Raw genomic sequence first — 24,272 nt, 5'->3', positions numbered from 1 at the left:
CGGACAACTAACGAGGTTGCACCGGTGATATACCGTAAACACTCGTTTATCTGCCTCCTCAATTTGACAAGCTGATCCAGTATTTGAATTGTACATGCAAATAATTAAACGAAACGATATCACAGGTGTTTACACATTTTTATTCCTCTCAATAAGCAAGAACATATCGAGTTGACAAACCTTAAAAAAATAAATGCTGTTACTGAAATCACAGAGTCACAAGAAATATTTCTCAATTCCATTTTGATTAACAACTCTAATACAACCCTTTGTCAAGATTGTTGTAATGTTTGAGTCACTCAAATCACATGAACACACAGATTTGGCTAAATGTATAGAATAATACAAATGAGCTTTAAACCTGCAAAATTCTCCCCACCATCAAGAGTGTGAACAGAGAAATATACTTAGAAAATAGACGTGGGGTGCAGGATGTTCCCCATTGTTGGAGGGGGTGGGGGGTCTGAGGGAAAACGTTTGGAAACCCCTGACATAGCTGATGGTTTAGATGCTTGTGGCCAGACGGAGTAGACCTACAGCACCATCTAGTTGTTGACAACTGTAGCATTTTAGTTAAGCCTAACTCTAACCCTTTTCCTAACCTACTACGTTAATTATCCTAACCTGCTATGTAAACAAACCATCAGTCCTGACAAATCATCAGTATACCCACGAGTGTGTCCCGAAGTGGACAGTTTATTGATCGCCTCGCCTCTTTGGAAGGCACCCTCGGGAGTTTCGACAGCAACATGTGACAACGGAGGGCCCTCCGAGTGAGTTGGTAGGGGCGAAGGGGTGGTTTGGGAATTAATCTATTCACGTTAAATGCTGCATATTTTGGCTCAATCGGAAACATCATTTAAAACGTGAAGCGCGCTGTAACAGTCCAGATCGAATCTAGGCCCAAAATGAGCATTAAAGATGGCTGTCAAACATCATCCAGGTGCCTGAAGTTAGTTGTGCAGTAAAGGCGGAGATGCGATTCCCCCGCCTGTGTGGGATTGAATCCCATCGCTGTTCTACACACTATTTCCAACACCCCTTCATTCAATTTCATGTCTATCCTTTTTGTACTTAACAAAACAACTTAATTCAGTTGAAGCCATTTCACTTGTGTCAACTTAAACTCAGGTTATGTTACTGGAACTTTTCCACCTACCGTACTCATATCGGCCTTAGGGTCGTTGTCATTTGAAGGCTGTGCTCCCTGTACTACCATCACAGTATCATGACTGGGATGTGGCTGGTCCACCTTTTAGAGGGTGTTTTTCCAGCTGGTGTCTTTTGAGATGGTACTGTCTTTGAAAGTCCTCATTGCACTCTGCGCATCTGAAGGGTCGGTCTCCCTTGTAAACAATGCACTTGTGCACATCGCGATCCCCTCGCTCCTTGAACGTCTTGTCACATCCTGAGCACCAGAAGTCTTCTCCAATGTGTTTGCATTCATGGTTGTCACGCATTTTAGGATATACAAACATCATTCCACACACAGAGCAACTGTATGGTTCTATTTTCTCCTCAACACTCGAGTGTTTTCCTTGATGTTTGGCTAAACAGGTGTGGCGCTTAAAATTCTCACCACAGATATCACAACTAAAGGGCTTCTTTTTGTGTATTAACATGTGTCTGTTGATGTTGCCTTTATTTATAATAATCATACCACATATGTCACAGGTGAAACGCGTGGGTGCCTCAGTCTCAGAACTCTCCGCTGACTCAAACGACTGACTCTGTTGGTCCTCAAAGTGTTTGGACTCAGGTTCTGGGTCGACAGTCTGGTCCACTAATAGAGGGTGTTTTTCCAGCTGGTGTTTTTTGAGATGGTACTGCCTTTCAAAGTCCTTGTTGCACTCTGAGCATCTGAAGGGCCGGTCTCCTTTGTAAACAGTGCACTCGTGCGTGTCGCGTTCCTGGCGCTCCTTGAACGTCTTGCCACAGTCTGAACAACAATCTTCTCCAATATGTTCGCGCTCATGGCTGATAAGCATTTTAGAATATACAAACGTCATTCCGCACACAGTGCAACTGTAGGGTTTTTCTACTTTCTCAACTCTCGCATGTTTTCCCTGATGTCGGGTAAATTGGGCTTTGCGCTTAAAATTCTCACCACAGATATCGCAACTAAAGGGCTTCTTTGTGTGTGTTAACATGTGTCTGTTGATGTTGCCTTTATTCATAATAGTCATTCCACATATGTCACAGGTGAAACGAGTGGGTGCCTCAGAACTCTCAGACTCAAACAACTGACTCTGTTTGTCCTCAATGTCCTTGGACTCAGGTTCAACAGTCTGGCCCACCATTAGAGGGTGTTTTTCCAGCTGGTGTTTTTTGAGATGGTACTGTCTTTCAAAGTCCTTGTTGCACTCGGAGCAGCTGAAGGGCCGGTCTCCCTTGTAAACAATACACTCATGTGTGTCGCGCTCCTGGCGCTCCTTGAACGTCTCGCCACAGTCTGAGCACCAATAGTTTTTTCCTGTGTGACCACGCTCATGCGTGTCGCGAGACGTGACCTGCATGAACGTTTTTCCGCATACAGAGCAACTGTAGATGATCCCTGTGTAGTGATTGGAGCGCTTGTGTCTGGTCAATAATTTCTGACACTGGAATTTCTCGCCACAGATATCGCAGTTAAAGGGCAACCCTGTGTGCTTTCGCATGTGACTCGTCATTCTGGCTTTCTTGTTCTCAGTCTTTCCACATATTTCACAGGTGTACCTTTTATCATATTTCTTCTTTGTGGGTGCGGCAGCATCCTCAGCTGACACTAGCAATGGACTCTGTTCCGTCTTGAAGTCGTCGAGTCCAAGTTCTCTGGATCCCCCAGAGGCTTGACTTCTCTCGTCCTCATCACTTTCTCCTGTGATATTCTGATTGGCCCCGTGTGTCAATGGAATCCACTTGTCGTACGCTGGAGAGGAAGTCACCAACAACACACAGTGACTATAATTGTTACAAGTTAGTGTAGTTGAGCTAGTCTGTGCTTTTGTATTGAACATAGATTAGAATAATAGATGAAACTGACCTTGAGACTCCATGTTGTCATCATCCATTTCCTCCTGTTTGATGACTGGTGGTGCAGGCCATGTCTCCACCCCCTTCCAAAAGACAACCTTTAATTAAACTAGTAGATCAATAATAAAATGGTTACTGACATCTTTGTCGTTTTAATTAAAAAATAAAATAAATAAACCAATAGAAAACATTACAGGGGGAATGACACCAAAATAATGGAATATGTCAAACACATGGAATACACTGAGTGTACAAAACATTAAGAACACCTTCCTAATATTGAGATGTACCCCCTTTTGCCCTCATCCCAGACCCACAAGCCAGCGCCTTGTCATATCATCACTAATGGCACTGACTGAATCATGTACCAGACATTACATTTAAGACGTCTTGTAGGCTAAATGTTCATGCCAAGTTTCGGTTCCAGTGGGTCATTGCTGCAGCCTACAGAAAATGTCATCCGAGTTGTCAAAATGTCAAAGGATTCTCAGTTATAAATTACTAAAGGGAAATAGTTCATACAAGCAAGTATAAATGAGTCAACAGTTAAATCATCTGCTTTATGAAATTACAGCATGATGGGTTTACGTCGGTGAATTGGGCTCCCGAGTGGCACAGCGGTCTAAGGCACTGCATGTCAGTGCAATAGGCGTCACTACAGTATCACATTCGGCCGTGATTGTGAGTCCCATAGGGCGGCGCACAATTGGCCCAGCATCGTCTCGGTTTGTCTGGGATAGGCCATCATTGTAAACAAGAATTTGTTCTTAACTGACTTGCCCAGTTAATTAAAAGTAAAAAAATATATATGTAAATCTATGTCAATGGCGCGACTTCGTGTGTCCCGTTTATCACAGAGGGGAAAATGTATTATTGCTCTTTTATTTTAATGTGAAAAACTCTATAAACAGCATCCTACGTACACTGTAGAAAAGGCCCATGGAGTTGGTGGAATAATCCTTTAATTCATTGCCACTTACTCAGCTGGGCCAGGTTGCGCTTTAATTAGGTCAGGTGGAAATGTCCGACAGAGCTCCACTCCATAAAAGGAGGAAATCGCCATCACCTTGTTTTCTCTTCCTTCACTCTGTCTGTCTAATCCAGAAGTTCTGTGCGTCCATGAATCCACGTAAGTCCACCGACTCTGTTACCGTTCATCTGAACTATCTGTTGCGATCGGGAGAGTGGGCCACCAGTTGTTGTTTAGAGTTATTACCGCGGAGCGCGGCTTGGAGCGCACGCTTCAAACATATTGTGTAATGTAAATGATCAATGAACACGGCCCTACGGCTCATAATAGGCCAATTATGCGAGCGATATGGTTAATATGTAATGAAATTACATGTACACTTGAAAGGGTGAAGAAAGTCATTGTTGAACTAATCGACTGATATCCCACTAACGGCGATTATGGATTGAATAACCGATCACTGTTTATTATTCTTTCATGATTTATGATAGCTATGAGCCTAAATTATTCACCGACGATTCCTATTGACTTATTAATGAACTGGATTGTTGAATACCCTAAATTATGTTAATAATGAATGATTTATGATTTGATCTTTGATTATGAATTTGTTTGGATACCTGTTCTGTTTCATTTTGTTATGTAGCACAGACTACTCAGTAAATATACCACTTTATGGTTAAAGGAATTCCTGCCTCAGTCTCATCCATTCCTCTGTCACCTGACCACCTGTTCACCCTCACTGTCAGTCATCCTACCTGTCCAGCTACCCACACAGATTCCACTAATCTTACATGCATTTATATTTTTATACAGTAACATTTTCAATGATTTTACTGAGTTACATTTCATAAGGAAATCAGTCAATTTAAATAAATCAAATGGGGCCCAATTAATTTTTCTAATCTATGGATTTCACATGACTGGGAATACAGACATGCATCTGTTGGTCACATACCTTTAAAAAAAAAAAAGGTACGGGCGGGATCAGAAAAACAGTCAGTATCTGGTGTTACCACCATTTACCTCATGCAGCATGAAATCTCCTTCTCAGATTTGATCAGGCTGTTGATTGTGGCTTTGCGAAGTTGCTGGATATTTGTGGGAACTGGAACATTGTCTTACACGTCGATCCAGAGCATCCCAAACATGCTCAATGAGTGCCATGAATGGTGAGTATGCACTCCATGGAAGAATTAGGACATTTTCAGCTTCTTGGAATTGTGTACAGATCCTTGCAACATGGGGCTTTACATTATCATGCTGAAACATGAGATGATGGCGGTGGATTAATGGCATGACAATGGGCCTCAGGATCTCGTCACGGTACCTCGGCATTCAAATTGCCAATGATAAAATGCAATTGTGTATGTTGTCCGTAGTTTATGCCTGCCCATACCATAACCCTCACCATAGGCCACTGTTATCAACATCAGCAAACCACTCGCCCAAATGTCGCCATACACGCCATCTGCCCAGTACAGTTGAAACCGGGATTCATCCATGAAGAAGCACATTTCTCCAGTGTGCCATTGGCCATCGAAGGTGAGCGTTTGCCCACTGCAAGTGGGTTAGGAAGCCAAACTGCAGTCAGATCAAGACCCTGGTGAGGACAACAAGCTGTCCGGGTGGCTGGTCTCAGACGATCCCGCAGGTGTATTGGCGTGGTTGTGTGGTCTGCGATTTTGAGGCCAGTAGGACGTACTGCCAAAGTCTAACACGACATTGGAGGTGGCTTATGGTAGAGAAATTAACATGCAATTCTCTGGCAATAGCTCTGGTGGACATTCCTGCAGTCAGCATGCAAATTGCACACACGCTCAACTTGAGACATCTGTGGCATTGTGTGGACAATATTGCACATTTGAGTGGCCTTTTGTTCCCAGCACAAGGTGCACCTGTGCAATGATCATGCTGTTTAATCAGCTTCTTGATATGCAACACCAGTCAGGTGGATGGATTATCTTGGCAAAGAAGAAATGCTCACTAACATTTGAGAGAAATAAGCTTTTGTGTTGCGTTCATTTTTGTTCATTGTACATAAGTGGTGATTATAAAGGGACATATTTTTTAAATAAAACAATGGCCAGTTCTTTGACATTTTTCTTTAAAAAAAACAGGTCATGTCTGGCCCGCGAATTGGTTGTTTTTTCAATATGGGCCTTGCGCTGATTGTGTTTAACAGTCCTGATTTACACTGATTGAAGTCAATTTAACAAGTTACATAAATAAGGGATCATAGCTTTCACCTGGATTCACAGGTCATGGAAAGAACAGGTGTCTTAATGTTTTGTATACTGTGTATATTTAACACATCTTCATATGTTAGGAATCCTTGTGAATCCACCCCTAAAGGTTTTATCTGTAACCTAGATTGTAGAGTATCTAAGTGTCATTTAAAGCCTTACTATCTGCACTTACAGCCCTTCTACACTGGACTTGTAACGTTTGCTGGGCGTGAGATGGTCACATGGTTTTCAATCAAACCTGGGCATAAGCCAGAGGCTCTGAGACATGTAACTGAAAAAAGGAAACACTTGAATAAATGAGGGATACAAAGTATATTGAAAGCAGGTGCTTACACACAGGTGTGGCTCGTAAGTTAATAAATAGTTAACATCCTGTGCCTAAAATGAACACCCGTTAACTGCGGGTAAATTTTGGGGTTGGTGGGTAAGATGTCTATTTCACCATCCACATTGGCAGGTGGTCAGGGCTCTGAAGTGCAAGCATTTCAAAGTATAATCACATTTATAGTCAAATAAATGCTGCAGTAGCCGTTTTCATAGTATTTCTGCCGTTTTGTGTCATAGCTGGTGAATGAATTGCACAAAGTCAAGTAACTATGAATCCTACAGTATATAGCCTATCCCACCTCGCGCTGCAACACTGCCTGGCTGGGGGCTGTGCGCACAATGAAAGTAAGGCATACAAGTTGGTCTAATTGACTTTAAACTAAAGTCTACTTAAGTGAGACATTGTCCTTATGTTTCTTGGCTATTTAAAAAAATACAAAAATTCACAAGGAATGTTATTTTCAATGTTTACATTTCAACTGCTAGGGAAAAGACAAAGCTGCTACTAGTCAGACTCACAGGCACAAACATGACTCAAGTAGCATTACCACGGTAACCTCCCGCCCTTAAAGGGCAAGGTGACAACATGACTCAAGTAGCATTACCACGGTAACCTCCCGCCCTTAAAGGGCAAGGTGACAACATGACTCAAGTAGCATTACCACGGTAACCTCCCGCCCTTAAAGGGCAAGGTGACAACATTTGTCTCATCTATGATATTTTGGTTAAAAGATTCAGGTCATATGAAAACAATACCACTTTTCTTACTAGTAATAGATTTGTTTCATATACATTAAAGCATGCTCATCCATTTTCTTTTTTGTTGGTGTAATTCTTTAGATAATATTGGCTGGTAAAATCTGTCAGATTTTTAAATCTACCTTAGTGGCTGGTGGACGAAAAAGCTAATTTTAGGCCCTGTAAACAACCCATCATGTTTAGGGAATGTGTAAATATGCCTAGTTGGCCATTAGTTAGGGACTTTGAAAGAGGGGTCTAAAAGGAGCATGTGTCTCTGTCACCAGATCTAGACCCAATTTAACACTTATGGGTGATTCTGGAGCGGCACCTGAGACAGCATTTTCCACCACTATCAACAAAACACCAAATTATGTAATTTCTCATGGATAAATGTTGCATCCCTCCAGTAGAGTTCCAGACACTTGTAGAATCTATTCCAAGGCGCATTGAAGGTGTTCTGGTGGCCCAACACCCTATTAAGACACTATGTTCACCTTTTATTTTGGCAGTTACCTGCCTCTACCTTTACAAAATCAGCAAACTCAACTCACCATGTCTGTCTGACTAAGAGCCTGTGCTGGCTCTTCTCCCTCTGGTACCAGTGATGGTGGACCTTCGTCTTCCACAGTAGGATCACCTTCTAGCCAAAGACCATTGGCTTCTTGTTCATTTAGGATTTGCTCGACAACTGGGAAGTTTCTCAAACCTGCCGGGCAAGCTAACACAAATAAAACTTGAGATTCTGAAAATGTTGGTTATACTCGGCTGAAACTTCAAAAACATGTAGTGGAAATATGCAATCATCACTCATGATGGTGTATATGTTTATCGGATAAATAGCTTTAGTGAAGGTGCTTTACAAATAGTCTAAGGAAATTACATAGCACAGTAATAGGCCTACTGTAGCGCTGAAGGATCAGGCGACGTCATGAATAATAGCGCTCTCGGACTTTCATAAATAGGCGACTGCTAGCTAACTAGGCGACATAGCTAGCTATTGTATAGCTTTCCCCACTTCCTATACAGACAATTAGCATATAGGCATAACTATCGTTAGATATTTCATCTCACTGAGTTTTTGAATGCGCTCCATGCAGTTCGCTGGATTCTCCACCCCTGTCCCATTCTCCATCGCCTGCAATTTTGTCCTCGAACTTTGATTTTGTTCATGCACCATTTCCACTCGAAGAGCAGCATACGTTTCGCCCATAAGTTGGCAGATGTCTTGCAAGGCTGTTGCTGTCAATGTTTCCATAATGGAGGCAACACGACAACGAAAGGCGAATTCGAAAGACATGGCTACAGGAGTTTACGCGTGTGCCCCTGAGTGAACTAGGAAATTAACTACTTGCGGAACAATTGAGTTGGTGTTGGCTGTTCGGTTCCGGACAGCTGACGAGGTTGCGCTTGTGACGTACCGTAAATACTCGTTTATGTGCGGTGGTCACTAGTTACCACAGCCACAAAGTCATAATTGGTTATATCGTAAGAAATTATGAAAAACGAAATTTGCTTTTTGGTCTTCATTTGTTAGCAGTGTAGTTAATATTTGGATTAAAATACAATTTTAATTACAAATTGTAGAAATAGGCGGGATTTATGACTTTGCTGCTGTGGTAACTAGTGACGACCTTCGTCGGCCTCCATTTTCCCGCAATATTTGTGTTGTACATACAAAATAAGAACGAATTATTTAAATCAGAAGAATCTCATTTATAATGAAAAATATAAACGTAACATGTAGTGTTTCATGAGCTGAAATGAAAGATCCCAGAAATTATTCCTCTAAAATTGTGCACAAATTTGTTTACATTCCTGTTAATGAGGATTTCTCATTTGTCAAGATAATCCAAACACTTGACAGGTGAGGCATACAAAAAAGTTGATTTAAACAGCGTGATCATTACAGGTTCATCTTGTGCTGAGGACAATAAAAGGCCACTCTAAAATGTGCAGTTTTATTACAACCCAATTCTGCAGATGTCTCAAGTTTTGAGGGAGTGTGCAATTGGCAGGTTGACTACAGAAATGTCCACCAGAGCTGTTGCCAGATAATTTAATGTAATGTAATCTACCATAAACTGCCTTCCACTTTATTTTAGAGAATTTGGCAGTACATCCAACAAGCCTCACAACCGCAGACCATATGTAAGCACACCAGCCCAGGATCTCTACATCTAGTTTCTTCACCTGTGGGATTGTCTATAACCAGTCACCCAGACAGCTGACGAAACTGTGGGTTTGCACAACTTTAGAGTTCCTGCACAAACTGTCAGAAACCGTCTCAGGGAAGCTCATCTGCGTGCTCATCGTCCTCACCAGGTTCTTGACCTGACTGCAATTCTGCGAGGTAACTGACTTCAGTGGGCAAATGCTCACTGGTACGCTGTAGATATGTGCTCTTCACAGATGAATCCCGGTTTCAACTGAACCAGGCAGATGGCGTGTATTGCGCCATGTGGGCGAGTGGTTCTTTGATGTCAATGTTGATAAGAGTGGCCTATGGTGGCAGTGAGGGTTATGTTATGGGCAGGCATAAACTACGGACAACACACACAATTGCATTTTATCGACGGCAATTTTAATGCAAAGGTACTGTGACGAGATTGAGGCCCATTGTTGTGCCACTAATCCTTCACCATCAACTCATGTTTCAGCATGATAATGCACGGCCCCATGTTGCAAGGATCTGCACATAATTCCATACTCCAGACACGTCACCCATTGAGCATGTTTGGGATGCTATGGATCGACGTAAGACTGCATGTTCCAATTCCCGCCATTATCCAGCAACTTCGCACAGCCATTGAAGGGGAGTGAGACAACACTCAACAGCCGGATCAACACTGCAAAGGAGATGTCTTGCTGCATTAGGCAAATGGTGGTCACACCAGATACTGACTGGTTTTCTGATCCACGCCCCTAGCCTTTTTTAACGCACTGAAACAAAATATGCATATCTGTATTTCCAGTCGTGAAATCCATAGATTAGGGGCTAATGAATTTATTTTAATTGACTGATTTCCTTATATGAACTCAGTAAAATTGTTACATTTATATTTGTTCAGTGTATATGCTGTCCAGATTCAAGTATATTTTGACAAACCATGACAATTTCTTATGTCAAAAAAAGCAATGCACAACTGCTGTAGTGTATTTTACAAATTCTCAAGTGTTCACATGTTTTCTCAGTGGTATAGTGCCATTTGTTTAGTTAGATGTGGGAGCTGACCCCAAAAAAGTGAATTACATAATTTTACAATCAAAGTTTGTACTGACAGATGTAACCTATTGAATATTATAATACAATATGCATCCTCCATCTGCCCACACTCTCACTAAAATGTTATATTTGTAATACCCTCAAACATCAAGTCAGGCATATCTAATTTACAAATAGGCCATCAGTGTCAATGGTAAATGATAATTCTTTGCGTTTTACCGGTGAAATGTCCAGACTGCATCTGCATGACAATCATGTGATCTCAATCAGCTTCATGGGGATATGCATTTAAATCTTCTTGAGTTACTGTTTCAGGAGTGAAATAGAGCAGATGCTGTTAAACTAACTTATTCTCAAATTGAGAAAAGGGCCGGAGCGCCGCTCCCTTGTGCTCCGGCAGCACCACTCCCCTGGTCTTTGTTAAGCAGCCTTACTCTAATCTCCTTGACTCTTGAGGACTCCTTTGCCTTCCCCACGTCGATACCGTACACGGTGGTCTGGATGAATGTGTAGAAGTTACACAACGCTTCATGGTAGGACACACTGAAGACATAGTGTGCCTTAAAGAGCTCATCAAAAGCTGCCACTGATGTTTGGGTCTTGCATGGGATGGCCTTCTGGTCAACGACGATGTAAAACTTCTGAATGCTGTTCTTCCTTTCACCGACACAGAGGAGGAAGGGCTGCTGCTCATGTCTAACTGTCTCAAGGAAGGTCACCATACTTGTCCCTACCTGAGGAAAAGAGAACAAGACAACAGTATATAACGTGTTCCACAATCCCGAGGGCAGACCACATGACCACTAGGCAGGTAGCCTAGCGCAGTGGTTCCCAACTCCAGTCCCTAAAAACAGTACACATTTTATTGTAGCCCTGGACAAGCACACCTGAAACATGTCAACTAATCATCAAGCCCTTAAGTTGAATCAAGTGAGTTTGTCAGGGGATGCAACGTGTGCTGTTGAGGGTACTTGAGTTGGGAAACGCTGGCCTAGCGTTTAGAGGTGAGCAAGCAGGCAGTGGGTTCCAGTTCCATTCTAGATGCCATTGCCGTCCGTTGTGCCCATGAGCAAGCACTTTACGTCCCACAACAGCAGCCCCCCCACACCTCTCCAAAACCTGTATATGCATGTGTCTTTCGGTGGGGTTGGGTTAAAAGCGAAAGTCAAATTTCGGTTGGACCTTGTGTGCAATTGACCAATAAATTGATCTTAATCTAAGCAACCTAGCGATGAGGGTTTAGCTTAACTATATTTTCACTCGTATGCGCTCAGAGTTTCATAAAATGGATGGTTATCCTATTTACATGGGATGTTATTGAATTTGGCTACACCTCTGGAGACCATAATGTGAAACTGTCAGTGGCAAACAGGAGCTGTGTATTGTTAACAAGTACTGTCCTAAGGAAAGGAGAAAGGCACAAAGATCACAGAACATACAAACCTTCATAAATCTAACCAGATGGTCAGCAGCTTGAGAGGTACGGATCTTTGCGGTCTTTGGGCCCTTTGAGGTCGGGGGTAGGAGATGCAGAAGCAACAAAATGGCTGCCAAGTCACTCTCCCATCCTAATTTTTCAGTGAAAAACAAGAACTGCTCAGTAAAAGCTCACATGCCAGTTTCACCCAGACATTGTATGGTCAAGTTAGAAAAGTCATTGGAAATACCAAAGAACATATTTGAATTCTGCACTAGTACCATAATCATTGGATTCCTGCTGCGCAGATGAGAGGAGGTCTTCCACAGGTTCGCTGAAGGGAAGGGTTTTGCAATCTGCGATGACCCTGGGTTTGAAAAATGTTGGCCACTTCGCCATAAATGTCCCAGACACCACCTCTCCGAAAAGTCTGGTGAAATCTTGGTTGATCTGAAGCACATTAAACAACAACAAAAAATTCACAAAGATTATCTTTCCACTTTCTTTTAAAATCACTAAAACATGATGAATTCTATTCATACAGTCTTACCAAGCCTGTAGTGTCAAGGAATCTGGGGAAGACATCTAGGACAGTTGAGGACTTCTCCGGATCATGAACCACCTCCTGTCTGTATTGGAACGTCGCCATCATCTTCTCTCGAACCAGTGACTCATTAGTTGTTGTATGCTGAAGCACAGATATCGCCTCTCTGCATTCATCCCTCGACAGTTGCTTAACAGCTGAAGGGCAACTTCGCTGAGCCTTGGGACCATTTTGATAGGTGGGCTTGGTTCTCTTCTTGGTCTTACATGACGTGTTGCGCCCCACTGTCTTTATTCTCCAGGTCAGGTAACCAGACCCACTAGCTGCATCGTAATATTTTTCCTGTCAATCAATAAGAAAACAGTTTAAAAAAAAGATGAACGCCGTTTTAATGTCCTGGAACTTTTTGCCTGGTATCCCCTGAGAGAGAATTCAGTCCACCGTTCATACTTACATAACCATGCTCTGAATCTGGATCATTCAAGTAGGGGAATAAAGTCACAATCCCCAGGGCGTAGTTGGTGCGGACACTTGATGGGGGGATCCTCCTTCGAGGAAGAATACAAAAAGACAAATAGTTTTAAATAAAATACTGTTATGTTTTAATGTGTATTGTATGCATCCACCCATCAGTACATAGGAAGTTCCCTCAGGAAATAAAAAGTTATTTGAATTTGAAGCGACTTGCCTAGTTAAATAAAAAGTTGAATACAAATTCTGGTAAAAGCTACCATCAGTGATTCATTTCTCAGAAAAACGGCAGTGAGCCCTGCTACATGGTTTGATCTAAAGCTGATGGATGGTGCTGGGGGAAACCCCCCCCCCCCCCAGTATGAACACACAGGTACTAGAAGTTTGACTAAAATCATGCAGTTAAACATAATACAGCTTTGGTCATCACACATTTCTAACACATTGAATTATTCACGTACCCATGACTTTCCATCATGTCGGCCACAATAATGTTCACCATCAGCCTCCGTGTGCTATCTGTAAGACCTTTGGTTTTCCTATACTCCTGGAATACCTTTTCTCCACCTGGCTTTGAGTGAAGGACGGCACTAATCATCTAGAAAAACACATCAAAACAATAGAAGCCCTGATCAGTCGAGCATCTTCAAGGTACTGGTAATGGGCAAGAAGACAAGGGTATGTAAATAGGCGGAACAGAAACAGCTGCAGGTGTTTTAAAGTAATATCACTAATGCGCTAGTAGTGGAGCTAACCGCAACATTTTACACAACTCACATCTCTGGCTGCATTTCTGTCTGTAGGTTCATCAGTCAGACGTCTTTTTCTTGCCTTCGTTTTCTCCAGAGTTAAAGCTGATCCAGAGGAATCAGACCCAACTGAGCAGATAGAGACCTCAGACATGGACACTTGCTCGTCTGAAAGATTACAAAGATGTAACTTTCAGGGAAAATTCAGCAAAAAAACTCCCTACCATTACCACCATTTGCTAAAGAGCTCTAACTAGAATCTGATGGACATTACAAAAACAATCCAACAATGATTTACCAAACGTCTCAATGAACTGATAACAGATGAGTGAAAATAAGATGTGGGTATTGTGATGGACTACCCTTTAGCAAAGAATTGGGATAATACCGTGCAGGAGGAACTTAGCTGTGCCTTTGCATTCATCACCTAACAGTTCCTCAACAGCTGAAGGGGAACTGTGTTGAGCCTTGGGACCATTTTGATAGGTGGACTTGGTTCTCCTCTTGATCTTACATGATTTGTTGCGCCCCACTGTCTTTATTCTCCAGGTCAGATAACCAGACCCACTAGCTGCGTCGTAATATTGTTCCTGTCAATCAAAAAGAAAACAATTCAAAATGATCAACACCATTTAATTTAACATCATGGAACTGTAGGCTTGGTATCCCCTGAGAGAATTCAGTCCTCTGTTCATACTTACATAACCATGCTCTGAATCTGGATCATTCAAGTAGGGGAATAAAGTCACAATCCCCAGGGCGTAGTTGGTGCGGACACTTGATGGGGGGATCCTACTTTGAGGAAGATAAAATAAAGTACCAACAATTCTAGTAAAAGCGATAATCAGTGATTCATTTCTCAGCAAAACTCAAGCCCCACTACATGTTTTGATCTAAAGATGAGGGATGGTTCTGGGGAAACCCCCTCAGTAGTAACACAGGCTGGTACTCAACAGGGAATGCATGCACGACTGGTGTTTCAGATCCACCTAAAATCACAATGCCACAGTAATGGAGGGCACCCTAAAATGAAAGCTTTTAAGATGTTTTCATACCTCAAAAGTACACTACTGTCAAGCCATGTTTCCATTCTGAACCATTGGTTTGTAGATATACAAACTATACCTCAAAATGAACAAAGAATTGGCAACAAAAATCTATCAAGCAATGGTGTGGGATGTGGACATACAGTATATTGACAGTCTGCTTTTAAGGTCTGAAATCATCGAGCAGACTTTCATTTTGGGGTGACTAATACCTTTAAGTATGACAAATCATACACTGTTAAATATACCATTTGTCAACATACGTACCCATGGTTTTCCATCATGTCGGCCACAATAATGTTGACCATCAGTCTCCGTGTGCTATCCGTAAGACCTTTGGTTTTCCCATACTCCCGGAATACCTTTTCTCCACCTGGCTTTGAGTGAAGGATGGCACTAATCATCTAGAAAAACACATCAAAACAATAGAAACTTTGATCAGTCAAGCATCTTCAAGGTACTGGTAATGGGCAACATTCTACACAACTCACATCTCCTGCTGCATTTCTGTCTGTGGGTTCATCAGTCAGACCTCTTTTTCTTGCCTTGGCTTCATCCAGAGTTATAGTTGAACGGATAGAGAGGTCAGAGTGCATGAGCTCATGCGTGTTGAGGGATTTGATGTAGGTGAACCCTTTCCCACACACAGTGCAACTGTAGGTTTTCACGGTGTTGTGTTTGTGCCGCTGGTGCCTGGTCAAGCCGCTCTGACGCTGGAATTTCTCACCGCAGATATCGCAGCGAAAACGTGGCTTCCCAGTGTGTTTTAACATGCGCGTTTCATACTTTGTCTTTATGGGTGTCGCAGTATCCTCAGCTGACACCAGCAACGGACTCTGTTCTCTCTTGAAGTCGTCGAGTCCAGGTTCTTTGGATCCCCCAGAGGCTGGACTTCTCTCGTCCTCATCACTTTCTCCTGTGATATTCTGGTTGGCCTTGGGAGTCTCTGGAATCCACTCGCCGTAACCTGGAAAGGAAGTCACCAACAATGAACGTCACAGAGTTAGCTTTACAATGACTCATTAAAAGGGATAGTTTACTTTTTGGGTCTTCACAAGTGCAAAATAAAATAAAGACCACATTGATTAGCGTAAATCAGACAGTTTGTCTTGCCTTCATGTTTGTTAGAAAGCAGAGAGCATATCCAACTGACAATCTCTTAGAAAAAAATCTACTATTGGAACCAAGATTTAAAAAAAATAACTGGTGCTGGCACGAGAGCATAACTAACAAAATTACAGTAAGCGAAAAATGTATGCTTAATCCAGTATAATGTATAGAATTGATTATACAAGAGACAAAATTCAGCACAACGGCAGAGTCATGTCTTAAGTGTAAAACTATTAATGACTCAATAATCCATGCTGTCTGGGAATGCTATAATGCCCAGAAATTGTGGGTGGAGCTAGAAAGTTGGCTGTCAGAAGTATTACAATGTAAATGTACTTTTAATCCATGACATATTGGGGTGTAGTGAGTTACCCAATGGGCTGGACGATTCTTTCATCACTCATCTTGAAAAAAACGTATACTAAGAACTTGGAAGTCAATCCATTGACACAATGGAAAAATGTAATGATTTATTATTGAATTAGTAAGGGCGACCAAGAAAAACCAATCGGTTCAATTTAAGGCCAAGTGGCAAACAATAATGCAGGCACTAGAGATGGGGTGTGAGCATGCAGGTCTGGGCAGATGAGATGTAGTCAGTTTGTGTGTCTAAGTTGTTGTTCGTACACACACACACACACACACACACACACGTTTTTGGAATGGGATTTCTTTTTAAAAATGTACATCACAAAAATAAATAATTTATATAATTATGACAAATACACAATGTAATACAAGGGAAATAAAATACTTTACATCGTGATTGAAAATAGTTGCTTCAACTAACCTTCCGATTCCAGATCATCATCAGCCATTTCCTCCTGTTTGATGAGCCATACTGGCCATGGTACCTTCCAAAAGACAATGTCATTATTAATGAATAATGTTCTAAACTACAGTTATGTTGGGGATGCATCAACAACACAAACATCTCATGTGGTGGTCCTCACTTACAAAGTAGGTGGGACAAACCAAACTGAATTTACCGTGTCTGTAATCTGACCAGCGGGCTGTGATGGCTCTCGTCTCTCCGTCTCTGGCACCGGTGATGCTAGGCCTTCAAAAACAGCACCGTCTTCTAGCCAATGATAGTTGGCCTCTTGTTTATTGAGGATTTGCCCCACGATTGGAAAGTTTCCCAAACTTGGTGGGCTAACTAACATGCAAATAATAATAGACGCATTAATGATTTAATATTTTTTTTAGACACCGCTATAGTGATGGTTTAGCACTCTGGGGTTATTGCGTGTTATAAACTGGGTGGTTCAAGCCCTGAATGTTGTTTTGGTGACAGCCCTGGTATTTCAGACCGTACACTGAACATTTATACTTAGTGCTCTAATTACGTTGGTAACCAGTTTATAATAGCAATAAGACACCTCAAGTGTTTGTGGTATATGGTCAATATACCACGGCTAAGGGCTGTGTCAAGGCACTCTGCGATACGTTGTGCATAAGAACAGCCCTTAGCCGTGGTATATTGGCCATATACCACACCCCCTCGTACATTATTGCTTAATTAAACAATGGATGTACACCAGACGCTAAAATGTGTGTTGTACACTAAATAGCTAACTGTCAACATCTCACCAGGTTTTGAAACGTTCTTAAGGCAGTTCGCTGGCTTCTCCATCCTTGTCTCTTTTTTATTTTGTTCATGCAACATTTCCACTCGAAGAGCAGCATAGCTTTCTCCCATAAATTGACAGATTTCTTGCACGACTGTTGCTGTCAAAGCTTCCATAATGGAGGTGACACGACAACGAAAAGCGAGTTCGTGAGACATAGTTACCAAGTAGACTACAACAAACAATCTACTTTGTTCCTACTGTGATGTGAGAAGAGAAGGCTACAGTGAACAACTTCTTTGTTATCAGATGGTGGCTTCACCTTTTCACACCTCTTCACCTCCTCCGGAAGTTTTCTTTTGATTAGTTCCGGACAGCTGACGAGGTTGGGCGGGCCGAAATACCGTAAATACAAGTTTAGATACGCCCTTGATTCTAGCAGCTTCTTACATCTTTTGTTGAGAATTTATTTGATACTCAAAAATATTAATACGAAATTTCCCAAAAGCATAAGTGGCGTTTTTTTCTCTCCCACTAAACAAAATCAACAAGACAAACTGCCTGAACAAACTTTCAAACATTCTCATCCTCTTGATCTTATGAGCTGCTACCTTTCTACAGTTATAACATACTAAGCTATATAACTTGATTATAATAGCCTAGATTTGAACAACCATTGTTTGGTGTGAGTGGAGCATGATTCCCCAGCTTTTCAACATACTTTGTACAATAGTCAACTTTAACAAGTTATAGAGACTGCAGGAAATGTTCAAAATAACAAAATGTCTACAGTTTTCCTCCCAATTTTTTGCAAGACCAGCACTCAGGCCTTGGAAATGGAACTGGCAGCCAGGTCATAACCGTAACCCAATGAAACTGAGGGGTCAGATTAACAAATGTATATTTTTTTACCATACAAATGGAGAAAATTGCAACATGAATTTACAAGATTTGTTATAAAAAAAAAAAAATGATAATAGAATTCAGCCATCAATGAAGTAGTTGATGCATGAAACCTATAGCCTGAAATCCAGAACCTCTTTAACTAACTTTCCACTCTGTCATGGCCAAACCTTTTTGCTCGACAATGACAAAAGGCAAAAGCACAAATAGATCTGGGATCAGGCTATGATGCCTCTGTTTGCAAATCAGGCATCTACTAGGAATCAGGGTGTTTTCTGTTCATGTGTGCTCGCATGTTCTTCATGGTCACCGTACGCCCACATATGGTGCAGGTGGCGGTCAGTCTCCGCCTGGTCCCTTCAGCATGTTTCATAGTGCCGTGTTGTTGTACCACAGACACAGGATCTGATTCTGCTCCCTCCAATGGAGTGGCTATCTCCGGGTGTTTCCTCAGCAGGTGCTGCTTCAAGTTCTTTCTCAGGAGCACAAAACCACAGTGATCACACACAGTCGTCAGAGTCCTATAGGCTGGACTTTGAGGCAGTTGGTTATGGGCGGTGATTTCAATACGCTGGTTTACAGCAGGAGTGGGCAGTACCAAAGGTGTGGACGGTGCAGCCTGCGTAGAGGGCAGTGCAGATGATGAAACAGGAGCTGAAGCCCCTTGACACAACAGCAGATGACTTGTCATGGCATCCCTCCTGATGATAGTTCTCTCACACTGGGGGCAGTGATAATGGCCATCTGTCCTACAGTCCAAATTGCATTTACAAATCTTTTTATCTAGAAAAATTTGACGGAAATGAGTAAAAGCACATCTTGACAAGAATGATAATACAATCTAGCAGACTACATGGTTAAAACATCAGCATACCTTTGAAAGACACTGCATTTTTCAGGTGCACATCAACATGGCGCTGTAATCTTGAGCGTTTGGTTGGTTTAAAGCTGAGACAAAGTGGACAGTGGAACAGTTTGCAGCAGGTTGTGCATCTTGTGAGTGATAGCAGAGAATTGACAGGAACAATCGAATGGTGCACCTGTAACAAATAAGTTAATGTAAAATAATAATAATGAGATTGGCAAATTGTGGGGCTTTACATAGTTCTATGGAGCCATATTTATTGGAGTATCAATTAAAGTGCATGCAGAAAGGATAGGATGATATTAAGTATTAGGGGTAAGGCGTATTAATATACTATATATACTGCTCAAAAAAATAAAGGGAACACTTAAACAACACATCCTAGAACTGAATGAAATAAATAATCTTATTAAATACTTTTTTCTTTACATAGTTGAATGTGCTGACAACAAAATCACACAAAAATAATCAATGGAAATCCAATTTATCAACCCATGGAGGTCTGGATTTGGAGTCACACTCAAAATTAAAGTGGAAAACCACACTACAGGCTGATCCAACTTTGATGTAATGTCCTTAAAACAAGTCAAAATGAGGCTCAGTAGTGTGTGGCCTCCACGTGCCTGTATGACCTCCCTACAATGCCTGGGCATGCTCCTGATGAGGTGGCGGATGGTCTCCTGAGGGATCTCCTCCCAGACCTGGACTAAAGCATTCGCCAACTCCTGGACAGTCTGTGGTGCAACGTGGCGTTGGTGGATGGAGCGAGACATGATGTCCCAGATGTGCTCAATTGGATTCAGGTCTGGGGAACGGGCGGGCCAGTCCATAGCATCAATACCTTCCTCTTGCAGGAACTGCTGACACACTCCAGCCACATGAGGTCTAGCATTGTCTTGCATTAGGAGGAACCCAGGGCCAACCGCACCAGCATATGGTCTCACAAGGGGTCTGAGGATCTCATCTCGGTACCTAATGGCAGTCAGACTGCCTCTGGCGAGCACATGGAGGGCTGTGCGGCCCCCCCAAAGAAATGCCACCCCACACCATGACTGACCCACCGCCAAACCGGTCATGCTGGAGGATGTTGCAGGCAGCAGAACGTTCTCCACGGCATCTCCAGACTCTGTCACGTGCTCAGTGTGAACCTGCTTTCATCTGTGAAGAGCACAGGGCGCCAGTGGCGAATTTGCAACCCCCACCTGTGGACGTCGGGCCCTCATACCACCCTCATGGAGTCAGTTTCTGACCGTTTGAGCAGACACATGCACATTTGTGGCCTGCTGGAGGTCATTTTGCAGGGCTCTGGCAGTGCTTCTCCTGCTCCTCCTTGCATAAAGGCGGAGGTAGCGGTCCTGCTGCTGGGTTGTTGCCCTCCTACAGCCTCCTCCACGTCTCCTGATGTACTGGCCTGTCTCCTGGTAGCGCCTCCATGCTCTGGACACTACGCTGACAGACACAGCAAACCTTCTTGCCACAGCTCGCATTGATGTGCCATCCTGGATGAGCTGCACTACCTGAGCCACTTGTGTGGGTTGTGGACTCCGTGTCATGCTACCACTAGAGTGAAAGCACCGCCAGCATTCAAAAGTGACCAAAACATCAACCAGGAAGCATAGGAACTGAGAAGTGGTCTGTGGTCCCCACCTGCAGAACCACTCCTTTATTGGGGGTGTCTTGCTAATTGCCTATAATTTCCACCTGTTGAATATTCCATTTGCACAACAGCATTAGAAATGTATTGTCAATAAGTGTTGCTTCCTAAATGAACAGTTTGATTTCACAGAAGTGTGATTGACTTGGAGTTACATTGTGTTGTTTAAGTGTTCCCTTTATTTTTTTGAGATATATAGATATATAGATATATATAGATATACACACACATATATATATATATAGATATACACACATATATATATATATTATATATATATATAGATATACACACACATATATATATAGATATACACACACACACACATATATAGATATATATACACACACACAGACACACACACATATATATAGAGATATATATATATATATATATATATACACACACACACACACACACACATAGAGATATATATATATATATATATATACACACACACACACATATATAGAGATATAAATATATATATATACACACACATCACATACACACAAACACTGACAATAATACATTACTGGCTCCAACACAACGCACTGTGGATAGGAAATATCATGGAATGTTCACATATATTCAATGTCCCAAACATTTGTCAGCCGACTCACGTCAGCCAGCCAGCCGACTCTTAGTACAAGTTAGCTAGCTAGATATGAAACGTTAAATTATGCTTGTTATTTGTTTTAACATTAAGAAGTTGCATTGTTTACCTTGGTATTGTCCGTACATGTCGTTGAAACTTATAATTTGCTACGAAACGTGAGTCTAATTTATATAGTCTCATTTATGAATTAGGCCCCCAGTATATGATCACAAGCTCCACTGACCTCATCTTCCGTAAGCTTAACCAGAGAGGATGTGGTCTTTGGTTTAACAGGCTGTGATAGTCCTTGCGATGTCATCGGTAACAGTGGAGTGTAATCATCATGACCTGTGGGATCATCTTCCGTATCAGCACCGCTGGCCTCTTCTTCATCCTGCAGTTCCTCAACAGTGGTCTTTCTCAAACCTGGTGGGGTAACATACCAATTAAGATTTGGGTACTGTGAATCACAGTACCTTTGGCTCCCTAGCTACGAAGGCCCATATTCCACAATATCTAACTTACTAGAAATAAAAGTTGCCATAACATGGACTGCATAGTGCTACAGCTAATGATGATCTGTACTTAAAAAGGGGTTTACATTGGATCCCACATTTATTGGGGACAACTGACCCCTTCATTCACCCCCAATGTGTAGTGTTCACCTGGGTGATAGCTTGCTCTCGTTTACACAAGCCATATTGGAGTCAAAAGGGCTAGGTGATAGTTAAGCCTAACCCAAGATTGAGTGTGGGCCAAGCAACCACCCATACAGGGTTATAGGTAGCTAGCTATCTTCTAGCTCTGGTCCAGGGCAGAGCTAACCTCTAGATCAGTGGTCACCAACCTTTTCTGAGTCAAGATCACTTTGAGTTATAATGCCAGCCGAGCTCTTCCGCTCTGATAAAAACTTTTTTTTTTTTTAAATGACTAAGCCGATGTACGCAACATTAACCAATTAAAAACAGTTCTGTAGCAATGAGGTTTGTGCAGTAACCTATAGACCCAATACATTACTGCATATTGTCTACGCTTGAATTGCCCTGCCAATGTTGTTTTTCTCAGACCATTTTGAAATTATATTTTAGTATCGCCAAGAGCAGGTTAGTTGAAAAATCTATGGCACCTTTTTTCTGAGTTGAAATTTTACGGATTGACTGACTTGTGTGTCTTAAAGTAAAGACGGACTGTCGTTTCTCTTTATTTATTTGAGCTGTTCTTGCCATAATATGGACTTCTTGTTTTATCAAATAGGGCCATCTTCTGTATACCACCCCTACCTTGTCACAACAGACCTGATTGGCTCAAACGCATTTAAGAAGCAAAGAAAATCCACAAATTAACATTTAACAAAGCACACCTGTTAAATTAAATGTATTCCAGGTGACTACTTCATGAAGCTGGTTGAGTGATCAAAGCTGTCATCAAGGCAAAGGGTGGCTACACTCTAGAACCTCATATAAAATACATTTTGATTTGTTTAACACTTTTTTTTGGTTACTACATGATTCCATGTGTTATTTCCTAGTTATGTCTTAACTATTATTCTACAATGTAGAAAATAATGAAAAACCCTTGAATGAGTAGGTGTGTCCCAATTTGACTGGTACCGTACATATTACCGCGACTAACCTGTACCCCAGCACATTGACTCGGTACCCCTGGTATATTGCCTCGATATTGCCTTTTCCCCAAATTGTTTTTTACTTTACTCACTTTTCAAATATTTTCTTACTTAAAAAACAAAAAAAACAGCATTGTTGGTCAAGGGCTTGTAATGTAAGTAAGCAGTTCGCCGTAAGGTCTACAGATGTTGTATTCTGCGCATGTGACAAATCATTTGATTTGTGATCTCACCTGCCATTTGTATACGATCAGAAGAACTGCAAGGGTTCAATGCTTGTACAGTCTCCTTCTCATTATCCATCCCTGTGCCAGTCTCCTTCGTCAGGGGCTTCCGGTTCGGGTCATGGCTACACTCCATTTCCACACGAAGAGCAGCGTAGCTTTCTTCCATTATTTGACACACTGCTCGCACGGCTGTTGCTGTTAAAGTTTCCATTACGGACGCTACACGCGCACGAAAAACGCTTTCGTTGAACATCTTTGTTATTATTTGACTACAAGCACAAGCCAGCTAGCTTCTACACTGCTTGCTGTTTGGGGTTTTAGGCTGGGTTTCTGTACAACACTTTGAAAGATCAGCTGATGTAAGAAGGGCTATATAAAAACATTTGATTTGATTCTCCTTCGGGATTGGCGGATTGCATCCAATTTAAATGCATATACACCGCCACCCACTGTACTAAAGTGAGGCCAATCATTTCCTACCTACATTAAATTCTCATTATTCCTGTTCCTAAAATGAATAAATCCAACAACTAGCCCTACACCTACAGTATATACCACTATTTCATTAAAATCACCACCCCATTACCTCTTCTGCAGTAATATCTCGTACACCCAGGTACTTCTCTGCAGCTGCCACCTACACTCATTAAAAACCCACTACCATTCCACTACATGATCCTATCGGGTCGTACAGTGCACCATGCAAACGGCCTGGGGGGACGGGACACCATCTCCCTATACACCCTTTAACTCTTGTCAAATATCGTACCTCCAAGTACTTCTATGCAGCTGTCACCACTTTATTTTCTGTGATTTATGTTCCATTTCAGCGGTACAATTGATAACCATGGCAATGAATGCTAAGAAGCCAACCTTACTAAGCAGGCTAGCTAGCAAACTTACCCGCGCAATACCACTTCCGCTGTTAAACCATCTACTTCCGGAGACAAGAGTAAACACTGAGATCACAG

General features: G+C 42.0%; 2 protein-coding genes across 10 annotated transcripts; both read right to left on the bottom strand.

Annotated features, from left to right (window-relative positions):
• Positions 1-123: 123 nt before the first annotated feature.
• On the bottom strand, positions 124-8,673 carry LOC145850514 (uncharacterized). 2 transcript variants are annotated; one of them, XM_082974130.1, is made up of 4 exons: positions 8,371-8,673; positions 7,851-8,017; positions 3,023-3,121; positions 124-2,908 (listed from the first exon to the last, which is right to left on the bottom strand). In XM_082974130.1, the coding sequence occupies exons 3-4, from the start codon at positions 3,048-3,050 to the stop codon at positions 1,227-1,229; spliced, it is 1,710 nt and encodes a 569-aa protein (XP_082830256.1). In that variant the 5' UTR covers positions 3,051-3,121; positions 7,851-8,017; positions 8,371-8,673; the 3' UTR covers positions 124-1,226. The 2 variants fall into 2 exon arrangements, with proteins under 2 accessions (XP_082830256.1, XP_082830255.1); XM_082974129.1 differs by having other exon boundaries at positions 3,023-3,095.
• Positions 8,674-9,858: 1,185 nt separating this feature from the next.
• Positions 9,859-24,216, bottom strand: LOC106602172 (uncharacterized). Of its 8 annotated transcripts, none has more exons than XM_014194641.3 (17): positions 23,308-24,216; positions 21,695-21,876; positions 19,208-19,373; positions 17,453-19,116; positions 16,849-17,018; positions 16,650-16,713; positions 15,241-15,716; positions 15,017-15,153; positions 14,405-14,498; positions 14,092-14,293; positions 13,732-13,871; positions 13,416-13,552; positions 12,938-13,031; positions 12,490-12,825; positions 12,221-12,389; positions 11,966-12,090; positions 9,859-11,256 (listed from the first exon to the last, which is right to left on the bottom strand). In XM_014194641.3, the coding sequence occupies exons 4-17, from the start codon at positions 17,646-17,648 to the stop codon at positions 10,876-10,878; spliced, it is 2,721 nt and encodes a 906-aa protein (XP_014050116.3). In that variant the 5' UTR covers positions 17,649-19,116; positions 19,208-19,373; positions 21,695-21,876; positions 23,308-24,216; the 3' UTR covers positions 9,859-10,875. The 8 variants fall into 8 exon arrangements, with proteins under 8 accessions (XP_014050116.3, XP_014050122.3, XP_014050123.3 ...); XM_014194647.3 differs by having other exon boundaries at positions 14,131-14,293; XM_014194648.3 differs by having other exon boundaries at positions 14,218-14,293.
• Between the last annotated feature and the right edge of the window lie 56 nt (positions 24,217-24,272).

This window comes from Salmo salar, chromosome 04 (genome assembly GCF_965601325.2).
Source record: "Salmo salar chromosome 04, fSalSal1, whole genome shotgun sequence".
Classification (NCBI taxonomy): Eukaryota; Metazoa; Chordata; class Actinopteri; order Salmoniformes; family Salmonidae; genus Salmo; species Salmo salar.
Note: the sequence above shows the minus strand (reverse complement) of the source record. Positions and strands in the feature narration are given on the sequence as shown.

Coding starts and splice junctions, on each gene's coding strand:
- LOC106602172 (XM_014194641.3), bottom strand. CDS start 17,648: ATGTCTCACGAACTCGCTTTTCGTTGTCGTGTCACCTCCATTATGGAA. Junction 13,032..13,415: donor GACATGATGGAAAGTCATGG/GTACGTGAATAA, acceptor TCTTCCTCGAAG/GAGGATCCCCCCATCAAGTG. Junction 11,257..11,965: donor ATCTGGTTAGATTTATGAAG/GTTTGTATGTTC, acceptor TCTTTTCCTCAG/GTAGGGACAAGTATGGTGAC.
- LOC145850514 (XM_082974129.1), bottom strand. CDS start 8,596: ATGTCTTTCGAATTCGCCTTTCGTTGTCGTGTTGCCTCCATTATGGAA. Junction 8,018..8,370: donor GGAGCGCATTCAAAAACTCA/GTGAGATGAAAT, acceptor TATTTGTGTTAG/CTTGCCCGGCAGGTTTGAGA. Junction 2,909..3,022: donor TGACAACATGGAGTCTCAAG/GTCAGTTTCATC, acceptor CTTCCTCTCCAG/CGTACGACAAGTGGATTCCA.